This window comes from Haplochromis burtoni, unplaced genomic scaffold, assembly GCF_018398535.1.
Source record: "Haplochromis burtoni strain Fernald_Lab_line unplaced genomic scaffold, NCSU_Asbu1 Contig_881, whole genome shotgun sequence".
NCBI classification, from domain to species: Eukaryota; Metazoa; Chordata; class Actinopteri; order Cichliformes; family Cichlidae; genus Haplochromis; species Haplochromis burtoni.
This window is the reverse complement of record NW_024583242.1, coordinates 107,715-125,444: the sequence shown is the minus strand read 5'-3', so window position 1 is coordinate 125,444 and position 17,730 is coordinate 107,715. Positions and strand designations below refer to the sequence as shown.

At 45.4% G+C, this 17,730-nt stretch overlaps 1 protein-coding gene across 1 annotated transcript in view; it reads left to right on the top strand.

Moving 5' to 3' along the window:
• Nucleotides 1-379: 379 nt before the first annotated feature.
• The window catches only part of LOC102303758 (laminin subunit beta-4), a gene marked incomplete at its 5' end in the record, with an annotated part of 25,799 nt that continues 8,448 nt past the window's right edge, over nucleotides 380-17,730 (top strand). Inside the window, 8 exon segments of the mRNA XM_042215953.1 lie at nucleotides 380-571; nucleotides 675-787; nucleotides 7,127-7,238; nucleotides 7,471-7,651; nucleotides 7,742-7,885; nucleotides 7,979-8,210; nucleotides 10,894-11,051; nucleotides 11,205-11,429. Of these exon segments, the coding sequence (XP_042071887.1) occupies nucleotides 380-571; nucleotides 675-787; nucleotides 7,127-7,238; nucleotides 7,471-7,651; nucleotides 7,742-7,885; nucleotides 7,979-8,210; nucleotides 10,894-11,051; nucleotides 11,205-11,429 (1,357 nt within the window).

Sequence of the window (17,730 nt, the reverse complement as noted above, 5' to 3'; positions counted from 1 at the left end):
TCCTGGGCGCCTCCTGGGTGATGTTCCATCAGGAGGAAGCTTGGGGGCAGACCCAGGACACGCTGGAGAGATTATATCTCTTGGCTGACTTAGGAATGCCTTGCTGTTCCCCCAGATAAGCTGGAGGAGATAGCTGGGGAGAGAGGTCTGGGCTTCTCTGGGACACAAAGGATACACCGGACCCTCTTCAAATCCGGGGAAAAGGAGGACGCATTAGTGGGCCGCATTTGGAGCAGCCTTTGGTGTGCTGTGATATAGTCATCCCACAAATGTGGTCTCCAAAGGATGCAGCCCCTGAATTTGGAAACAGCTCAACTCATGTTTCAGCTAATCAGATCGTCCTCTTTCCTCAGTGCATCTGTTGTTTATTTCCATCCAGCAGCAAACCAGCATACCTCTGGTCCCTGGTTACACCCTGCAAATTATTCCCCGTCAAAGGGCATCTCACCAGCCAGTAACCTGGACTGGCCTAGGATTGGTCAGAGTGTTCGAGGGGGTGGGGCTTAGATTTACTGTGGACAACCTCCCATCTTCGACTGATTACCAGCTGGCGATTTCCTATGAACCAGAGGTGAGGCGATTTTGAATGGTAAACTTCATGTAAATGTACATGTTTAATAAAATTGACGGAATTGACTTTCTGTAACTCATGTCAATTTTCTTATTTTCTCTAGTCTGCATCTGATTGGATGGCTATAGTCAGTATCGGCAAAGTGTCACCAGGCGATGGTGGCTGCAGCAGCAATCCAACAGGAAGTAAAACTGTGATTCTACCTGGAAACTCCAGGTGAGAATCAAAAAACAGGGCATCTATTACATCCATGAATGTCACATGACTATTGTTGTAATTTCACATCTGAATAGTGTTGTGGCAGATTTCTGATGTGATATGATTAAATATGTAATTAAATCATATCCTTACTAGTAAGATTACTATACACCAACGACCACCTTAACTCAAAAACACAACTACAACTACTTCAGGCATAACAGCCTGATTGTTTAATCAGTTGTCATCTGCATTCATTCACTGATTGCTCTTGGGTGACACAGGGTCTGCTCTGCAGTCGCTGAGTTGGAGCTTGGCACACCCTTGTTGGAGGAGGGTGCTCTTTTCACCCCTCACTCTCTCGTTCCAATGTAGCTGTAGGTTAAAAGGGCAGAGATCATCTGACACCCTGTTGTCTTCCTCAGTGTCTAATGCAGAAATCTTTAACCTTTATGGTTATTTCTGTGGTTCTGGAATCTTCTCATGATGACTAGTAGGGCCCCAAACCGCACGACCTTTGATCTCAACCACTGCCTGGGCTGTCAGCTGTGCTATGAATGATCCCTGCTTCTCGCTGGGTCTCTGAAGACTTCTGATCAGCACCCAGTCTCAATCTCATTCTGGAGATTCCACCCTTGGGATGATTTCTTCCAGCAATATTCTGGCTACTGCACCTGTATCTCCTTGCTAGGAGGAAAACCTTCTAACCATTTGGAAAACATGTCAACCATCATCAAACCACATTTTCCTTTCAGTTCAGTGAAGTTTACTTATAGGTTATCAAACCCTTATCTAGGGCTGTTCGACACAACGATATATATCGAATGACGATATAAAAACGTCTATTGTTTCATTTTACGCTATTGTTTGTTTCGTGGTGTTGCAAAATAAACTGTTTCAATATTTTTTCGTTGTTTTGATGGTGGCTGTAGTGACTATATTAATTTCTTAAATTTCTCTCTTTCTCTTATATTTAATATAACTACACTACGGACGGACAAGCGCCTGCTTTTATGCGTTGTCATTAGCAACAACGACGGCAAAACCATTGCGTGTTCGCTGGTTTAGTTTCCACATTAACCTTTCACAATAAAGTTCAAGATCCTTTTGAGACTTTTCAAGATAAACTCAATCACGTGAAAGAGTATGCAGAGTATAAAAAGAGCCATCAGGTGCTAAAAGACTCAACGTTACAACAGGCTTTTCCCCGCAGCACGATGGGTAATAAATACTCACAAAGAAAACGGCGGCAATTACAACTTGTGTCTAAAAATGTATCGTTTCATGCATCGGTTAAAACACTCGACTCCAGGTACATCACGCAAGTCAAGCTGCCCGAGATTCATAGAATATACAAAAAATATTAAATTCTTGTGATTTATATTGTTATTGGGACGATAGATGTCTTATATCAGGATATGAGATTTTGGTCATATTGCACAGCCCTACCCTTATCTGAACATGTCTGTGCCCCATGTAGAGGTTTCATACCTATAAATGAACTGTTAATCCCACAAAAAGCCATGGAAAAATTATCATGAAAAAACTCATAAAAAACATAGAGAACATTGTTTCATGTTAAACCTGGAATCCCTCCTTTTGATACATGGTCTCTCCCATGAGTCAACTCATCAGAACTAGGAGAATAACAACACAAAAGGGTAGTTAGATCATTTCTCAGACAACATCAGGGCTTCTCCTCCTGAGTAATTTTGCTCCAGCACTGTAAACCCTGTGTTAGAGAAAATTTGTATTAATGTCATGTTAAGTAGGTCTAATTCTTGGCTCTGCCTGCAGCCTGCATCCACACCACAATTACCCAGAAACCAAAATCAGTGAGTAAATACAAATTTCACACTTGCAAACAACTGTAGGTGATAAGAGTAATAAGGCATCCCACACCACAGACACAAGTGTGCCTTGCGCAGTTTATTTCCCCAAATCATTAAAAACACTACTGTTGCCATAATTTGCCAAATGTGTTTATTCAAAACTACTGTAGCCAGTGACCTTTCTTAAGTAATGTCACTCACTTGTTTTAAACACTGTGGGCTCAACACCTTAAAATGAATAAAGATATGATAATGAGCCCCACACTAAGATGTTCTGTAATAACTGCAAAACCTGCTTCATTTCACTTATGTCTGCCTGTGTGATGCCAAAACCCTTAGAGAGGAAAAAAAACATTAGCCGGTGGTGTGTCCTCGCAGGTCGGGCCTAGATTAACAGATTCCAGAGGTGCTGCTGTAAATCATGTGGTCAACCCTCCTTTTCTGCGAAAGGAGTGATACTGATCTTAACACAGTATGTGTTTCACACTGAATACACATTTTCCCACTGTAACATTTAACATTTCCCAACACTACAATGTGGTACCATAACCAACAAGCAGCCAGTAAAACCACAGTTTCCTTCACACAAAAATCAGTAACACAGAAAAGTGCTATGTAAAGGATTAAGTCTGCAGGTTCCACACACATTCATGTGAACCCACAGGTCTCCACCTCCTCTGGTCTCTGCCATCCTCCTGCTCCTGCAAAAACAAGAAAACAAACCCCCCACATACATCCACCCTTTTTTTCACTGTTTGGGGTGGATTAGGCATTAGAAGTGACTAAGTGACTAAGTGACAAGTCAGTCACACTTAGTCCACATCATCAGTCCAGCCACAGTCCAGTCATATGCATTCATCTCAATCACATGCATTCATCCAGTCATATACATTCGTACAAATCATTGCTGATAGTGGAAAACCGCGCACGAATTTAAGTATCCACTGGCAGCAATATTAAGTCATTCCAAAAATAAAAACAATTCTTTTTGCTTTTGAAATGAATTGAATCGCTACAATCCTTTTAAACACAGGACTTGCCATCTAATATGGTCCTAGGTAGGTGTATTTCTCCTAAGCCATTGTAATCTGGAGAATCTCACTTTGTATTTGCTCTCAGTAAAGTATTTTATAGCACTTTTACTTCCAATCTTGCTGCCTGCTTAAAGAGAGCTGATTATTAAATCATCAACACACAAAATATCACACGTGATACCTGGCAGGTTTTTTCCTAAGTGCACTGTTACAAAAATAAACCCTTATTGGGCCCAGTTCCGGACATTTGTACGTGCAAAAAGAAAAAGAAAACAACCCAAACCTAACTGGCAGAATCAGCCTGGTACTAAAACAAAACCCCAAAATCTGCCAGAAAAATCACAGGAAACGTTTTGCCTTCAGGTGAAACAACATGCTGTAGGGATTAGAACCTGCTATGCAGTCACTGCTCCTGGCTTTACTTTAATTAATAACTGATGCTTACATGGTCTAAAATCAGACTTAAGAGTCACTACCGTTGTTCATTTTCCCCACATCATATTTACTGGTTGCCCACAAGTGCTCCAGAATATCAAAGTCTGGAAAGTCTGGGGCCAACAAACATGTCACGATTCTTTCTTCTCAGTTGCTGTTAAGTTTGCATGTTTAGAGTTCAGTCAGTGTGTTTCCTGTTTTACTTTGGAGGTCCATGTCTCATGTGAGTGTTTCTAGTTTTGCTCCCCTTGTCTCGTCCAGCCTGATTACTCCCAGCTGTGCTCTCCTTCTGTGTCTCATTCCCTCGTTATCCCTCTGTGTATTTAAGCCCTGTGTTTCTCTTTGTCAGTGTCGTAGTCTCCCTCATGCTGTGTGTGATTCTCCCCGTGTCTCCTGGTATACTTTATGATTAGCTTACCCAGTTTAGTTTTGTATTGCCTGTGTTCTATTTTTCCAGCAATTAAAGCTGTGCTTTTGAGTTCAAGTTCTGTCCCCGTGAGTTTGCGTTTGGGTCCTCTCCTGCCTGCCACACAGCCGAAACATGACACAAACATAGTTCCACCTGCTAAATACACAGAGAAATCTCCCTCTTTTTTTATTAGCAGCTGCACAGTTCACACAACACTAATGTTCACCATTAAACGCTTCCTAAACACTTCATATCAATGTTTTATCACTGGAATGTGAATTTCTTCCCCAGGTCTGTGCTTTTGCACTCATTTGTCATTTTCACAGACCAAATCATTTCATTTAGCTTTTCTCCTTTTCTCCCCCTCCAAAAGTAAACGTGTAACATGTCATCATGTATTTCACAAAACAAGTTTGTTTTTATGTATTCAGTGATGTGTATCTGGGTGCAACTTTCACCCATACATCAGAAACAGGAAACTCATGTCAACCCTCTGCTACATCTTATTCACTTGTTTTATAACCCAGTCATCTTTCCCTGATCTAGTAACAATCAACTAATTTGCATATCAGCTATTAACCCACTAAGTTGACAGGCGCTGATCCAGTTCCGTAGCAACCTGTACTAACACACTAAAACATTTATTTAATATCATTTTCATCACTGCTCATTAACACTTTCCCTCTCTTATTCTTCTATCCACATTTTAACACATCTCTTTTATACTCTGTTATACACACACCCACAGCACTCCTCACACACACACACTTCTCTTTACTGCATTCCTCAGTTTCTACACACTTCATACTCCATGTATTCTTTCCCATATTTCTGAAAGAAAAAAAATCATACAATTAAAACCTGGATATGTCCAGACCACCTGAAGGGATGCCTCCTACAGCCTCACTGGCCGTACTGCTGGGCTCAACTTTGTGGACAAGCGCGTTCACCGTCTGGCCTTTTCCTTCCGATGCAAAAGTGTTAAACACCATAAACTAAGAACAGAGTCCTTCCCACAACAGTCCTGAAATCAGGCGTCGTATTTCTGAGGTTTCCCTCCCAGTGGTCCATCTAAAACAAATAAACAGAAAACCCAACAACAGCAACAACAAAAAACTCTTATCCCTGTCAACATATCTTTCAATCACACAACCATCTTCCACACACTTGGAGTTTTCAACCAGACCACGTAGAGGAATGCCTCCCACTGCTCCAGTAGCCATTTTTCTGAGCCCATCTTCCTTTGTACGAACAAGGCCTTTCTGCCTTTTTTCACTGGTGCAAAAGTGCTAAACTGCCATACACTAGAACACTCAAATTATTGAGATTCTAAGATCCTGCACTTACTACCACAACAAGGTGCAATTTCTCACACTAGGATACCCAAATTCGTTGAGTTTCTAGGACCCTGCATCTACTTGTTGCAGTAATAAGTAACCAAGGCTTTTCCCATCTGTCTGGTTAAAAACCCTGCCCAAATCAAAGCAGCTCACCGTTGTAAATCATTTGCAGTCCGTCTCTTGGTTCATTAAAAAATTCCTGCATGTGTGAGTCGTTGAAGCACACCTTGCGGTTCCCCCTTTTTTTGAAAACAAAGGAACGGTGGGACTGAGGCAAGTTTACCTCAGGATGGCCAGTCACTGTGTGCCCGTAGTTCAGCGAAACTCACCGGAGGAATCCTGCCTGACAACGCCAAATTGTTATGGAAAATTTAACAATTACCTGCAAAACACCCAGTGAGCTTGATTTGAAGTGGGTTTAATAAACACATTGCAATATGGAGAGAGCATCCCAGTGAAACACCAGGACCATCTCTGAATTGTGGCCACCGCCCTTACATCATATATACAGAGACACAGACAAAGAACATCCACAAACTCTTACATGTTGGCCCCTCTCACATGGAGCAATACCTCGTCCCTCAGAGAGAATTATGACCTTGTTTTCTGCTTGGCCGTCACCTAAGGATTTACATCCCTGATAAGCAGGAGTCCCACTATCTGTTTAACGGCCTCACTGTGTTAACGTTCCACATGCATGTAAACTATGGACAGGAGTGCTCTTACTATAGTAAAGTGAGAAAGTGATATTACTATAACTAATGTGATATGATTAAATATGTGATTAATACATGAGAAAAGAAATCTGCCACAACACTATTCAGATGTGAAATTAAGCAGGTTCTTTGAAACTAGCAAATTGTACAGGATATTGGACAGTCTCTGTGTGAGTTGTTAATAGAGGCCATGATCAGGTGGTCTGTGGTGACATCATGTTTGTGGCTGAGGCAGCAGGCTCTGTGTGTATATCAGTGACAGGGCGTAGCTGCATGTGTGTGATGATTTAATAAACTTTGCAGCACTTTGTTGTCAGTCCTAGTGCAGCTTGTGAACCATACCAGGATGTACTGAGAGAGGACTCTCAACAGAACATCTATAAAACGACAGCAGACAACCAGCAGCTACAGCTAACGCACATGAGCCAAATGTTGTGCCTTTGTACTCCTGGTTTCATGTACAGAGACATTCTTACACGTTTTTATTTATGTGAGCTCCAAGGTTCTCTGAAGCTTTAATAGTGTACTTGTGTCAGAGATTGTGTCTCAGTAGCAGCAGTTTTTGTTTGTTTTTTCTGTTTGTTTTTCCAGACGAGGTATTCTGGACTCTTTGCTCTGTCTAAATGCTGGAGGTCAATATTTTGTGGATGTCACCTTTTACAAACAGCCCAGATCTGATAGTTCACACATCCTAATTGACTCGGTAAGGAGGTCTCCATCTATTCAGATAAAGTGATTGACATATTCCCTGAAATCCTCCTACTAACAGTAACTGTCCAATCATAGCTGAGTAATACAAGTGCACTCTCTGTGCAAAAATAAATTTGGGAAGATTGCATGGTTTCAATTTTCAATTTTTCTCTTCAAAATTAAATGATGGGATGTGTCTATATGAGGTGATTTCTACATGTTTAATCATGCCCCCCTTTTTTCAGATTATTCTTTTTAATAGAATCAGGTCAGTCCAAAATTTCTGCTCTCAGAGCGACCTCGACACTTTTCACCAGTTTCCCTGTACTGGATTGGCTGTCAAGCCTGGCCCTCAGGAGTCGCTACCTGAAGTCTGCGAGGGACTCATCGTGAGCCTTTCAGCACAAATCCACAATGGAGCTGTCCGTAAGTAGTTGGACTGAGATGATCCAGGACTGAGACAATGGAAAAGATGAGTGTTTCATATTTCTATATCTGCGTTTTACCTGTGCTCAGTATGCAGGTGTAATGTTATTGGCTCTACTGAACCATTCTGCAGTAAACTGGGTGGATTTTGTGACTGTAAGGCCAATGTGATTGGTCGTTGCTGCGATGCCTGTGCCCCAATGACGTTTGGCTTTGGACCTGAAGGTTGCAAACGTAAGAAACCCAAACCAGAGGGGAAACACTGCCTTTCGTTTTCTCTCTGAGCATCTGACAGTTGATTCACAATGAATTCTCACCTTTTTGCAGGATGTGATTGTGACCCCCATGGCTCTGTGTCAGAGCTGTGCGATCAGGTCAGCGGTCAGTGTGCATGCCGTTCAGAGATTACGGGTCAGCGCTGCAAACGCTGTCAGATGGGATTCTGGAGATTCCCTTCATGTCGATCGTGTGAATGTAATGGGCTATCAGAGGTGTGTGATGGATTTACCGGAGACTGTCTGAACTGCAGGGAGCACACTACTGGACCCAGCTGTGAAAGGTTAGTCACTGACAAACAATGGACTGTGAGGTCCATCCATCCATCCATCTTCATCCGCTTTGTCCGGGCCGGGTCGCGGGGGCAGCAGCCTAAGCAAAGAGGCCCAGACCTCCCTCTCCCCAGCCACCTCCTCCAGCTTATCCGGGGGAATACCAAGGCGTTCCCAGGCCAGCCGAGAGATATAATCTCTCCAGCGTGTCCTGGGTCTGCCCCGGGGCCTCCTCCCGGTGGGACATGCCTGGAACACCTCACCCAGGAGGCGCCCAGGGGGCATCCTTGTCAGATGCCCGAACCACCTCAGCTGGCTCCTTTCGATGTGGAGCAGCAGCTGCTCTACTCTGAGCCCCTCCCGGATGGCCGAACTTCTCACCCTATCTCTAAGGGAGAGGCCAGCCACCCTTCGGAGGAAGCTCATTTCTGCCGCTTGTATCCGCGATCTCGTTCTTTCGGTCACTACCCACAGCTCGTGGCCATAGGTGAGGGTAGGGACGTAGATCGACCGGTAAATTGAGAGCTTCGCTTTTACACTCAGCTCCCTCTTCACCACGACGGACCGGTGCAGCGTCCGCATTACTGCAGCTGCAGCCCCAATCCGTCTGTCGATCTCCGGCTCCCTTCTCCCATCACTCGCGAACAAGACCCCGAGATACTTGAACTCCTCCACTTGGGGCAGGAACTCATCCCCGACCCGGAGTGGGCACTCCACCCTTTTCCGGCTGAGAACCATGGCCTCAGATTTGGAGGTGCTGATCCTCATTCCCGCTGCTTCACACTCGGCTGCGAACCGTTCCAGTGCGAGCTGGAGGCCCTCACCCGATGAAGCCAACAGAACCACATCATCCGCAAAAATCAGAGATGAGATTCTGAGGCCACCAAAGCGAAAGCCCTCCGCCACTTGGCTGCGCCTAGAAATCCTGTCCATAAAAATTATGAACAGAACCGGAGACAAAGGGCAGCCCTGGCGAAGCCCATCACCCACCGGGAACGAGTCCGACTTATTGCCGGCAATGCGAACCAAGCTCTTGCAACGGTTGTATAGGGATCGAATGGCCCGTAGCAATGGGCCAGACACCCCATATTCCCGCAACACCTCCCACAGGACACCCCGAGGGACACGGTCGAATGCCTTCTCCAAGTCCACAAAACACATGTAGACTGGTTGGGCAAACTCCCATGCACCCTCAAGTATCCTGGAGAGGATAAAGAGCTGGTCCAGTGTTCCGCGACCAGGACGAAAACCGCATTGTTCCTCCTGTATCCGAGGTTCGACTAACGGACGAACTCTCCTTTCCAGCACCCTGGCATAGACTTTCCCAGGGAGGCTGAGGAGTGTGATCCCCCTGTAGTTGGAACACACCCTCCGGTCCCCTTTCTTAAAGATGGGGACCACCACCCCGGTCTGCCAGTCCACAGGTACTGCCCCTGATCTCCACGCAACATTGCAGAGGCGTGTCAACCAGGACAGCCCTACAACGTCCAGAGCCTTCAGGAACTCGGGGCGGACCTCATCAACACCAGGGGCTCTGCCACCAAGGAGTTGTTTAACTGCCTCAGTGACCTCGCCCCCGGAAATTGGCGGGTCATTCCCCTCATCCCCAGACTCTGCTTCCTCCTCGGAAGACGTGTCAGTGGGATTAAGGAGGTCCTCGAAGTATTCCTTCCACCGCCTGACAATTTTCTCAGTCGACGTCAGCAGCGCTCCGCCAGCACTATACACAGTGCAGGTAGAGCACCGCTTTCCCCTCCTGAGACGTCTGACGGTTTGCCAGAATCTCTTCGAGGCAGTCCGAAAGTCTTTTTCCATGGCCTCTCCGAACTCCTCCCACACCCGAGTTTTTGCTTCAGCCACTGCCCGAGCCGCATTCCGCTTGGCCTGTCGATACCTGTCGGCTGCCTCCGGAGTCCCACAGGCTAACCAAGCCCGATAGGACTCCTTCTTCAGCCTGGTGGCTCCCTTCACCTCTGGTGTCCACCATTTGGTTCGGGGATTACCACCACGGCAGGCACCAACCACCTTGCGGCCGCAGCTCAATGCAGCAGCTTCGGCAATGGAGACGCTGAACATGGTCCATTCGGACTCAATGTCCCCAGTCTCCCTCGGAATGCTGTTGAAGCTCTGCCGGAGGTGTGCATTGAAGATCTCTGCTAGACGTTCCCAGCACACCCTCACTATGCGTTTAGGTGCACCAGGTCTGTCCAGCGTCCTCCCCCGCCACCTGATACAACTCACTGACTGTGAGGTCAGGTCCTTAATCATTAATATGCAAATTGTCATGATCAATGGCAATGAGTACCATTCACAGAGAGTTGGGGAATGGCTGCAATCACAGCATTGTAAGATGGTGACAGATGTACCCTTAGGCCCTCTCCTTGAGTCAGAGATGTAGTACATACTATACTCTATAATGATGAAGAACAGAAAGAATTAGACAAAGGGCTGGGTTTTCAGTTTTCAGCTATGACGCTTTTATCTGCAAGTAGATGCAATTTCAAAAAAGGAACCTTTGTTTACTGTAACTCAGCTGGGTTTTTTTCAGCTGAAAATTTCCCTCTGAAAATGTCTTTGCTACGTCTCTGAGTAAATTTATTTAAATTAGATTTACTCAGGAAATAAGTGTGCCAGTACTTACTGCTGAGGGTCGGTACTTGTTCAGGTAATCATGATAAACCTATTTTGATGCAGGTGTGTTGAGGGTTACTATGGTGACCCAAGCTCCAGACAGGCCTGTCAGCCATGTTTGTGTCCAGATGTTCTGAGCAGTGGACGATTCTTCGCCACTTCCTGCCAGCATGACCCACAGTCCCTCAGGCTCATCTGTAAGTGCCAGGAGGGGCACACAGGTAAGAGCTAGTATGTTTGCATTACTTACTTTTACCTTCTTTACATAAAAGAGGCAACCAGACAGACACACAGCAGCGATGCTAAGAGTCAGTGTTTATCAGCAGATTTTTGGAAAGACAAATAAAATATATCACTCTCCATTTCCCTTTTAGGTGTAAGCTGTGACAGCTGCAGCCCTGGTTTCTATGGTGATCTGACATTGCCAGGTGCAGTCTGTAAAGAGTGTCCCTGCAACAACAACATCGACCCTGATGATCCCAACTCATGTAACAGCACAACAGGAGAGTGTCTACACTGCCTTCACAACACAATTGGCCTGCACTGCCAACACTGCAAATCTGGCTACCATGGCAACGCCTTAAACCAGGACTGCAAAGGTGACAACAAAAACATAGAAACTTCATCTATCATCCTTTCATCCGCTTACATGTATGTAAACCTCATCGGGGCACCAAGTATTCCTGTGTCCTCTAATGTGTCCCTTTTTTGGTGGAACCCACAGTCTTCACCCAGCTGGACACCCAACCCACTAAACCTCCACTGAGAGGCAACTTAAACATGTCTTGATCAGGTGCCTGAGCTACCTTAACTTTCAGTGTAAAGGAGCGCTGGTTCTTGAGTGTCTGTAAGGCTGAGTGAATTGAAAACTTTAAATTCAATCTTGACTAGGGATTCGAATTGATAAGAATTTAGCAGTTTCAGTTCTATTATTGATATCACTTATCAATTCAATTCCTTCCCTTATCAGTTCTCACTGGCTCCACTTTGAGAGTCACCACCATCAATAATCAGCACATCAAAGAAATTACACTCATGCACATTCACTGCATGCTGCGGGTCACATGTTTGTGCATGTTAGAGGTGCTTCCCTCTTTGTTGTGATCAGTGTTGGTGTCGTTACTCAACAAAGTAATTATTACACATATTACACAGAGCAATTTTCTTTAAAGTATTGCAGTATGTTACTTAATTACACCCAGAAGAAAGACATTCGTTGGTCTACTTGTTACGTTACTTTCATGTTACTCTGTAAAATTATCTGAAATGCACTGTTTCATAATCACCATTTAATAATATGAACCTGAGGCCACAGCCCCACACACTAAAACAGATCTCTACCCTAATAGAATGAAGTAGAATCCTTTTTTTTTCTATACACATGTACAATCTCCTACTCAGTGCAGACATTTGGGAAAATAAATGCCCAGTTCTGCACCACTATAAACATACAAATAGTATTAAAAAATATTGAATCGGTGTAACTTTGCCAAAACAATGTTGGACTCTGTAGTTTTCTCTGGTCCCCTCCCCAATCAGACCAGGAGTGACATGTTTAGCCGCATGTTCTCCTTAAATTGCTGGCTGTCTGAGTGGTGTCCCAGAAACGATGTGGGCTTCATAGATAATTGGCAAACCTTCTGGAGGAAACCTGGTCTTGTTAGGAGAGACGGCATCCATCCCACTTTGGATGGAGCAGCTCTCATTTCTAGAAATATGGACAAATTTATTAAACCCCCCAAAATATGACTATCCAGAGTTGGGACCAGGAAGCAGAGTTGCAGTCTTACACGCCTCTCTGCAGCTTCTCTCCTCCTGCTACCCCCCCAAAAACCCATCTCCATAGAGACTGTGTCAGCTCCCAAACAGACAAAAAACAAACTAAAAACCAGCAACAAACAACTTAAACATAAACAATTCACAAAGAAAGAACAATACAGTATCCACATCTGAAACAAAGAGTAAAACAGTGAAATGTGATTTATTAAATATTAGGTCTCTCTGTAGCATTTCAGCCGGACTTTATTCAGACGATGCACTCAATGATCATTACGGATGGACCATGGTGGGGTATTCCAACCCATTTATTCACAAGTTACCATAGGCACATCGTAAGAGCTGTAATCATGACATAAAACAAAATAAACATTCACTTGATATAACCACGTTTCCGTGCTAGCATCAGCCTGCTAGATCACTCATAAACTTATTAACGATCAAGTAATACTTTTACAAATTGTCCGAAATGTAAACAACAAGTACAACACACAAACATATAGGGATGGGTATCGTTTAGGTTTTATCCGATACCGGTGCCAAATCTGTACTTTTGAAACGGTGCCGGTGCTCAAACGGTGCTCAAACCGGTGCTTAAAGAATGGAGAACACAAAATTGGTCCAAAAACCTCTCATGTTCAGCTGGTTTTTTTGTAAAAAGATAACAATGTTAGCCTTTTCTGCAGCTATGGGGCATATATGGCATCACTCTTGGCTGGAAGCAGTGCTTAAACAATGGAAAAAACACAAACTTTGTCCAAAACCTCTCATGTTTAACTGTTTTCCACTTTTTCTTTGGTCATTTTAGCCTTTTTGGCCAGGGTGAAGGGAGTATCTGCCATCAAACAAGAAGACAGCTGCATGTAGCTATGATGATGTTTGCTAGTTCACCTTACATGCATTAATGTAATAACGTGGTTAGCCTACTCAACGTAAATTACACACGAACAACATTAAGCTACTCACGCAGAGAAGAACGGCTGCTGCTGCCATCATCATCCGTCATCATTTCTGCTACACTGGCAGGGCTAGGGGCCAGGACTCTATTCTTCGGGTTTTTGGGGGATGTTGCTCCGGGTCCGATAACTGGCAACCCACCCGACGTGCACGGTGTGAGGTCTCGCAGCAAGCTATCAAATACGGCGCATTTCTCGGCTTTTAAAAAAAACGCTATGCGTCGCCAGCTGTTTAATCGGATTCTTGGTGTTACCTCCTTTGACAGTATCACAGTATCAGCTTAAAGCACTTGTTGCAGGCTGCTGAGTTTGCATATTTTGCTGTGAAGTACAGCCAGACTTTTGACCGCTTCGCCTTGGACATTTTTAATCTGTAGCTCTGCTCTAAAAGAACGTACGTACCTGGCCCCGCCTACTATCCTCGGAAACGTAAAATGATTGGCTAGAAGTGTATCACAGCTCAGGAAAAAAAAGCACCGAAATAAAGCACCGAAATGTGCGCTGCTTTTCGGTCTGGTTACTACCGTTTATGTCAGAACCGGTGCCATCATGGCACCGGACACCGGTACCCATCCCTACAAACATACCTGTTCGCCTTCCAGCTAGATGCTAATTTAAAGATGGATGGAAAACGATAACCTTCTCATTAACCTTTTCTGCGGCAAGCAGTAGCAGTACGATCTTCCTTCCCGGAAGTTGCCCGTTCCGAATTTCAAAATAAGAGTCTAATCTATATTATAAGGTATAATTCGTTCAGGGATTTAACTGTTTGAAAAATATCAAATAAACAAATAATCTGGGTCATTTACTCCTCCAAGTCTCTGTTAGTACATGACTTAATAATTGATCAACAAATTGATTTACTCTGCCTTACAGAAACCTGGTTGCAGCAGGATGATTATGTTAGTTTAAATGAATCAACACCCCCGAGTCATTCTAACTACCAGAAATCTCGAAGCACAGGCCGAGGGGGCGGTGTGGCAGCAATTTTTCACACCAGCCTATTAATCAACCAAAGACCCAGACAGACTTTTAATTCATTTGAAAGCCTAATGCTTAGCCTTGTCCACCAGCTGTAAAAAGGAAACCAGTCTTATTTGTTATCATCTATCGTCCACCTGGGCTCAGACTTTTTATCTGATTTAGTGCTCAGCTCAGAAAAAAGAATTAATAAATCAAAATCAAATCACTTTTATTGTCACATCACATGTACTGGTACAGCACATGCGAGTGAAATTCTTGTGTGCAAGCTTCACAAGCAACAGAGGTGTGCAAAATACAATAACACACAAACAAAGTTAAATATAAGAACAGGAATCTGAGAATTAAAAGAATAAATATATGTACAAATATAAGAACGTATGCACATTACTGAATTTGTATACCAAATATGTATATATATATATGTGTTTGTGTGTTTATATATGTATGTAAAATAAAATATACAATATACGGAGGTTAGCAGTTGAATATTGTGCAAAAGAAATGACATACATGTACAGTATGGAGTGTATAATGTTGAAGTTCCAGTAGTGAAGGTGAGGTGTCTATGACGTGTTCAGCAGTCTGATGGCCTGGTGGAAAAAGCTGTCTCTCAGTCTGCTGGTACGGGACCGGATGCTGCAGAACCTCCTTCCTGATGGAAGCAGTCTGAACAGTTTATGGCTGGGGTGACTGGAGTCCTTGATGATCCTCCCCGCTTTCCTCAGGCACCGCTTCCTGTAGATGTCCTGGAGGGAGGGAAGCTCACCTCCAATTATCCGTTCAGAGCACCGCACTACTCGCTGGAGAGCTTTGCAGTTGTAGGCGGTGCTGTTGCCATACCAGGTGGTGATGCATCCAGTGAGGATGCTCTCAATGGCACAGTGATAGAAGGTCCTGAGGATGCGGGGGCTCATGCCGAATCTTTTCAGTCTCCTGAGAAAGAAGAGGCGCTGCTGCGCCTTCTTCACTGTTTTGTTTGTGTGTACTGACCACGTAAGATCCTCAGCCAGATGTACACCAAGGAACCGGAAGCTGCTCACTCTCTCCACAGCAGCGCCGTTGATGGTGATGGGGGTGTGTACTTCTCTGCACCTCCGGAAGTCCACTATCAACTCCTTTGTCTTTGCGACGTTGAGGGTGAGATGGTTGTCTTGACACCAGTGGGTCAGGGCGCTGACCTCCTCCCTGTAGGCCGTCTCATCACCGTTGGTGATAAGACCCACCACTGTAGTGTCGTCCGCAAACTTCACAATGATGTTGGAGTTGTTAGTGGCTGTGCAGTCGTAGGTGTAGAGTGAGTACAGGAGAGGGCTCAGTACACACCCCTGTGGAGCACCAGTGTTCAGTGTGATGGGGGATGAGGTGATGCTGCCCAGTCTGACCACTTGGCGTCTGTCAGACAGGAAGTTAAGGATCCAGCTGCAGAGGGAGCTGCTCAGTCCTAGATCCTGCAGTTTCCTGTCCAGCTTCGAGGGAACGATGGTATTGAATGCTGAGCTGTAATCTACAAACAGCATTCTCACATACGTGTCTCTCTTCTCCAGGTGTGACAGGGCAGTATGTAGTGTCAGGGCTATGGCATCATCAGTGGACCTGTTGTGGCAGTATGCGAACTGTAGAGGGTCCAGTGAGTCGGGTAGTGCAGAGCAGATGAAGTCCCTGAACAGCCTCTCGAAACATTTGCTCATGATGATGATGCAACTGGTGTCTTGGTGCAAAATCAACAATCTTGTTCTCAGTACTTCAAAAACCAAAGAACTTATAATTGACTTTAGAAAGAAAAAGACAGAGTTTTCACCCCTAACTATAAAGGGAGACTGTGTGGAGACGGTGACGGACTTTCGTTTTTTGGGAGTCCACATGGAGGAGAACTTGTCCTGGAGTATAAATACCTCTGAGCTACTGAAGAAGGTCCAAAACAGAACTGTACTTCCTGAGAATTCTCAGGAAGAATAATATCACACAGAAACTGATGGTGTCCTTCTATAGCACTACCATTGAGAGTGTAACCCTGACTCGACCCAAAAGATAACTGGTTGCCCTCTCCCTATGGTGAAGGACTTACATTTCAATTCAATTCAGTGATGTGGGTCAGGGCTACCGGTTGCCAGTTGTTCAGTGATGAGATGGTGGAGGATTTGGGCACAGAATGATGGTGGCCATTTTGAAGCAGGCTGGGACTACAGACAGAGTCCAAACAGGCACAGTTTTGGTGAGCGGCCACGTGGCCAACAGCTGAGCCAAAACAGTTCTGCTGGGCGGCTGTGTGGCCAGCAGCTGAGGCGAATGAGCAGGTCCGGAGGCCGACCACGTGGAAGGCATTGGTGGCAGCTGAGCAGGTCTGGAGGCCGGCCACATGGAAGGCAGTGGCGGCAGCTGAGTAGGTCAGGAGGCCGGCCACGTGGAAGGCAGTAGTGGCAGCTGAGTAGGTCCGGAGGCCGGCCACGTGGAAGGAAGTAGTGGCAGCTGAGCAGGTCTGGAGGCCGGCCACGTGGAAGGCAGTGGTGGCAGCTGAGCAGGTCTGGAGGCTGACCACACCGGTGACAAGGTCCAGTCAGCGGCCTGGAAGGTGGTCGCTGATGCCAAATCCAACGTGTATGAGGAGGCTGCGGCGGAGCAGCAGCTGCAGACGACACCGTGGGAGCCGGCGGAGGAGCAGTTGCAGGCAATAGCGTGGGAGCCTCTGGCTGGAGGCAGGCAGGGCCAGCGGGTGCAGAAACCTGGGCTAGTAAATCTGGTGCTTGAGCCGGAAACAGATCAGCTAGCCTGACCAGGGATAGTGCTAGTGCGTGAAAGGCTGGATCAGGAGGTGGATGAAGTGGTAGACTGACAGGTGGAGAGGCTAGCTCTTCCGAGCCTCTAGGGAGGTCAGACTGGGTCACAGCTGCCCTCAGCCTGGGCGCTGGCACAGGTGTGGGTGTTGGCTAACTGATAGAGGTGGAAATAATGACAGGGTGAGTGATACTGGCAGGTTTGGGTGCATGAATATTTTTAAGAGTGGCCTGGGCTGATGAAACCGGAACAGGCTGACAGGTAGGTGAAGAAGCCGGCTTAGATAAAACAGTCTTAGAATAAGCAGACCTAGGGTTTGCGTACCCAGGAATCGTGACAACAGATTTATCCAATATTATTCTGGCCCTTCTGCCACCACTATTCACAGTCTTTAACTGAACAGTCTTTGGGG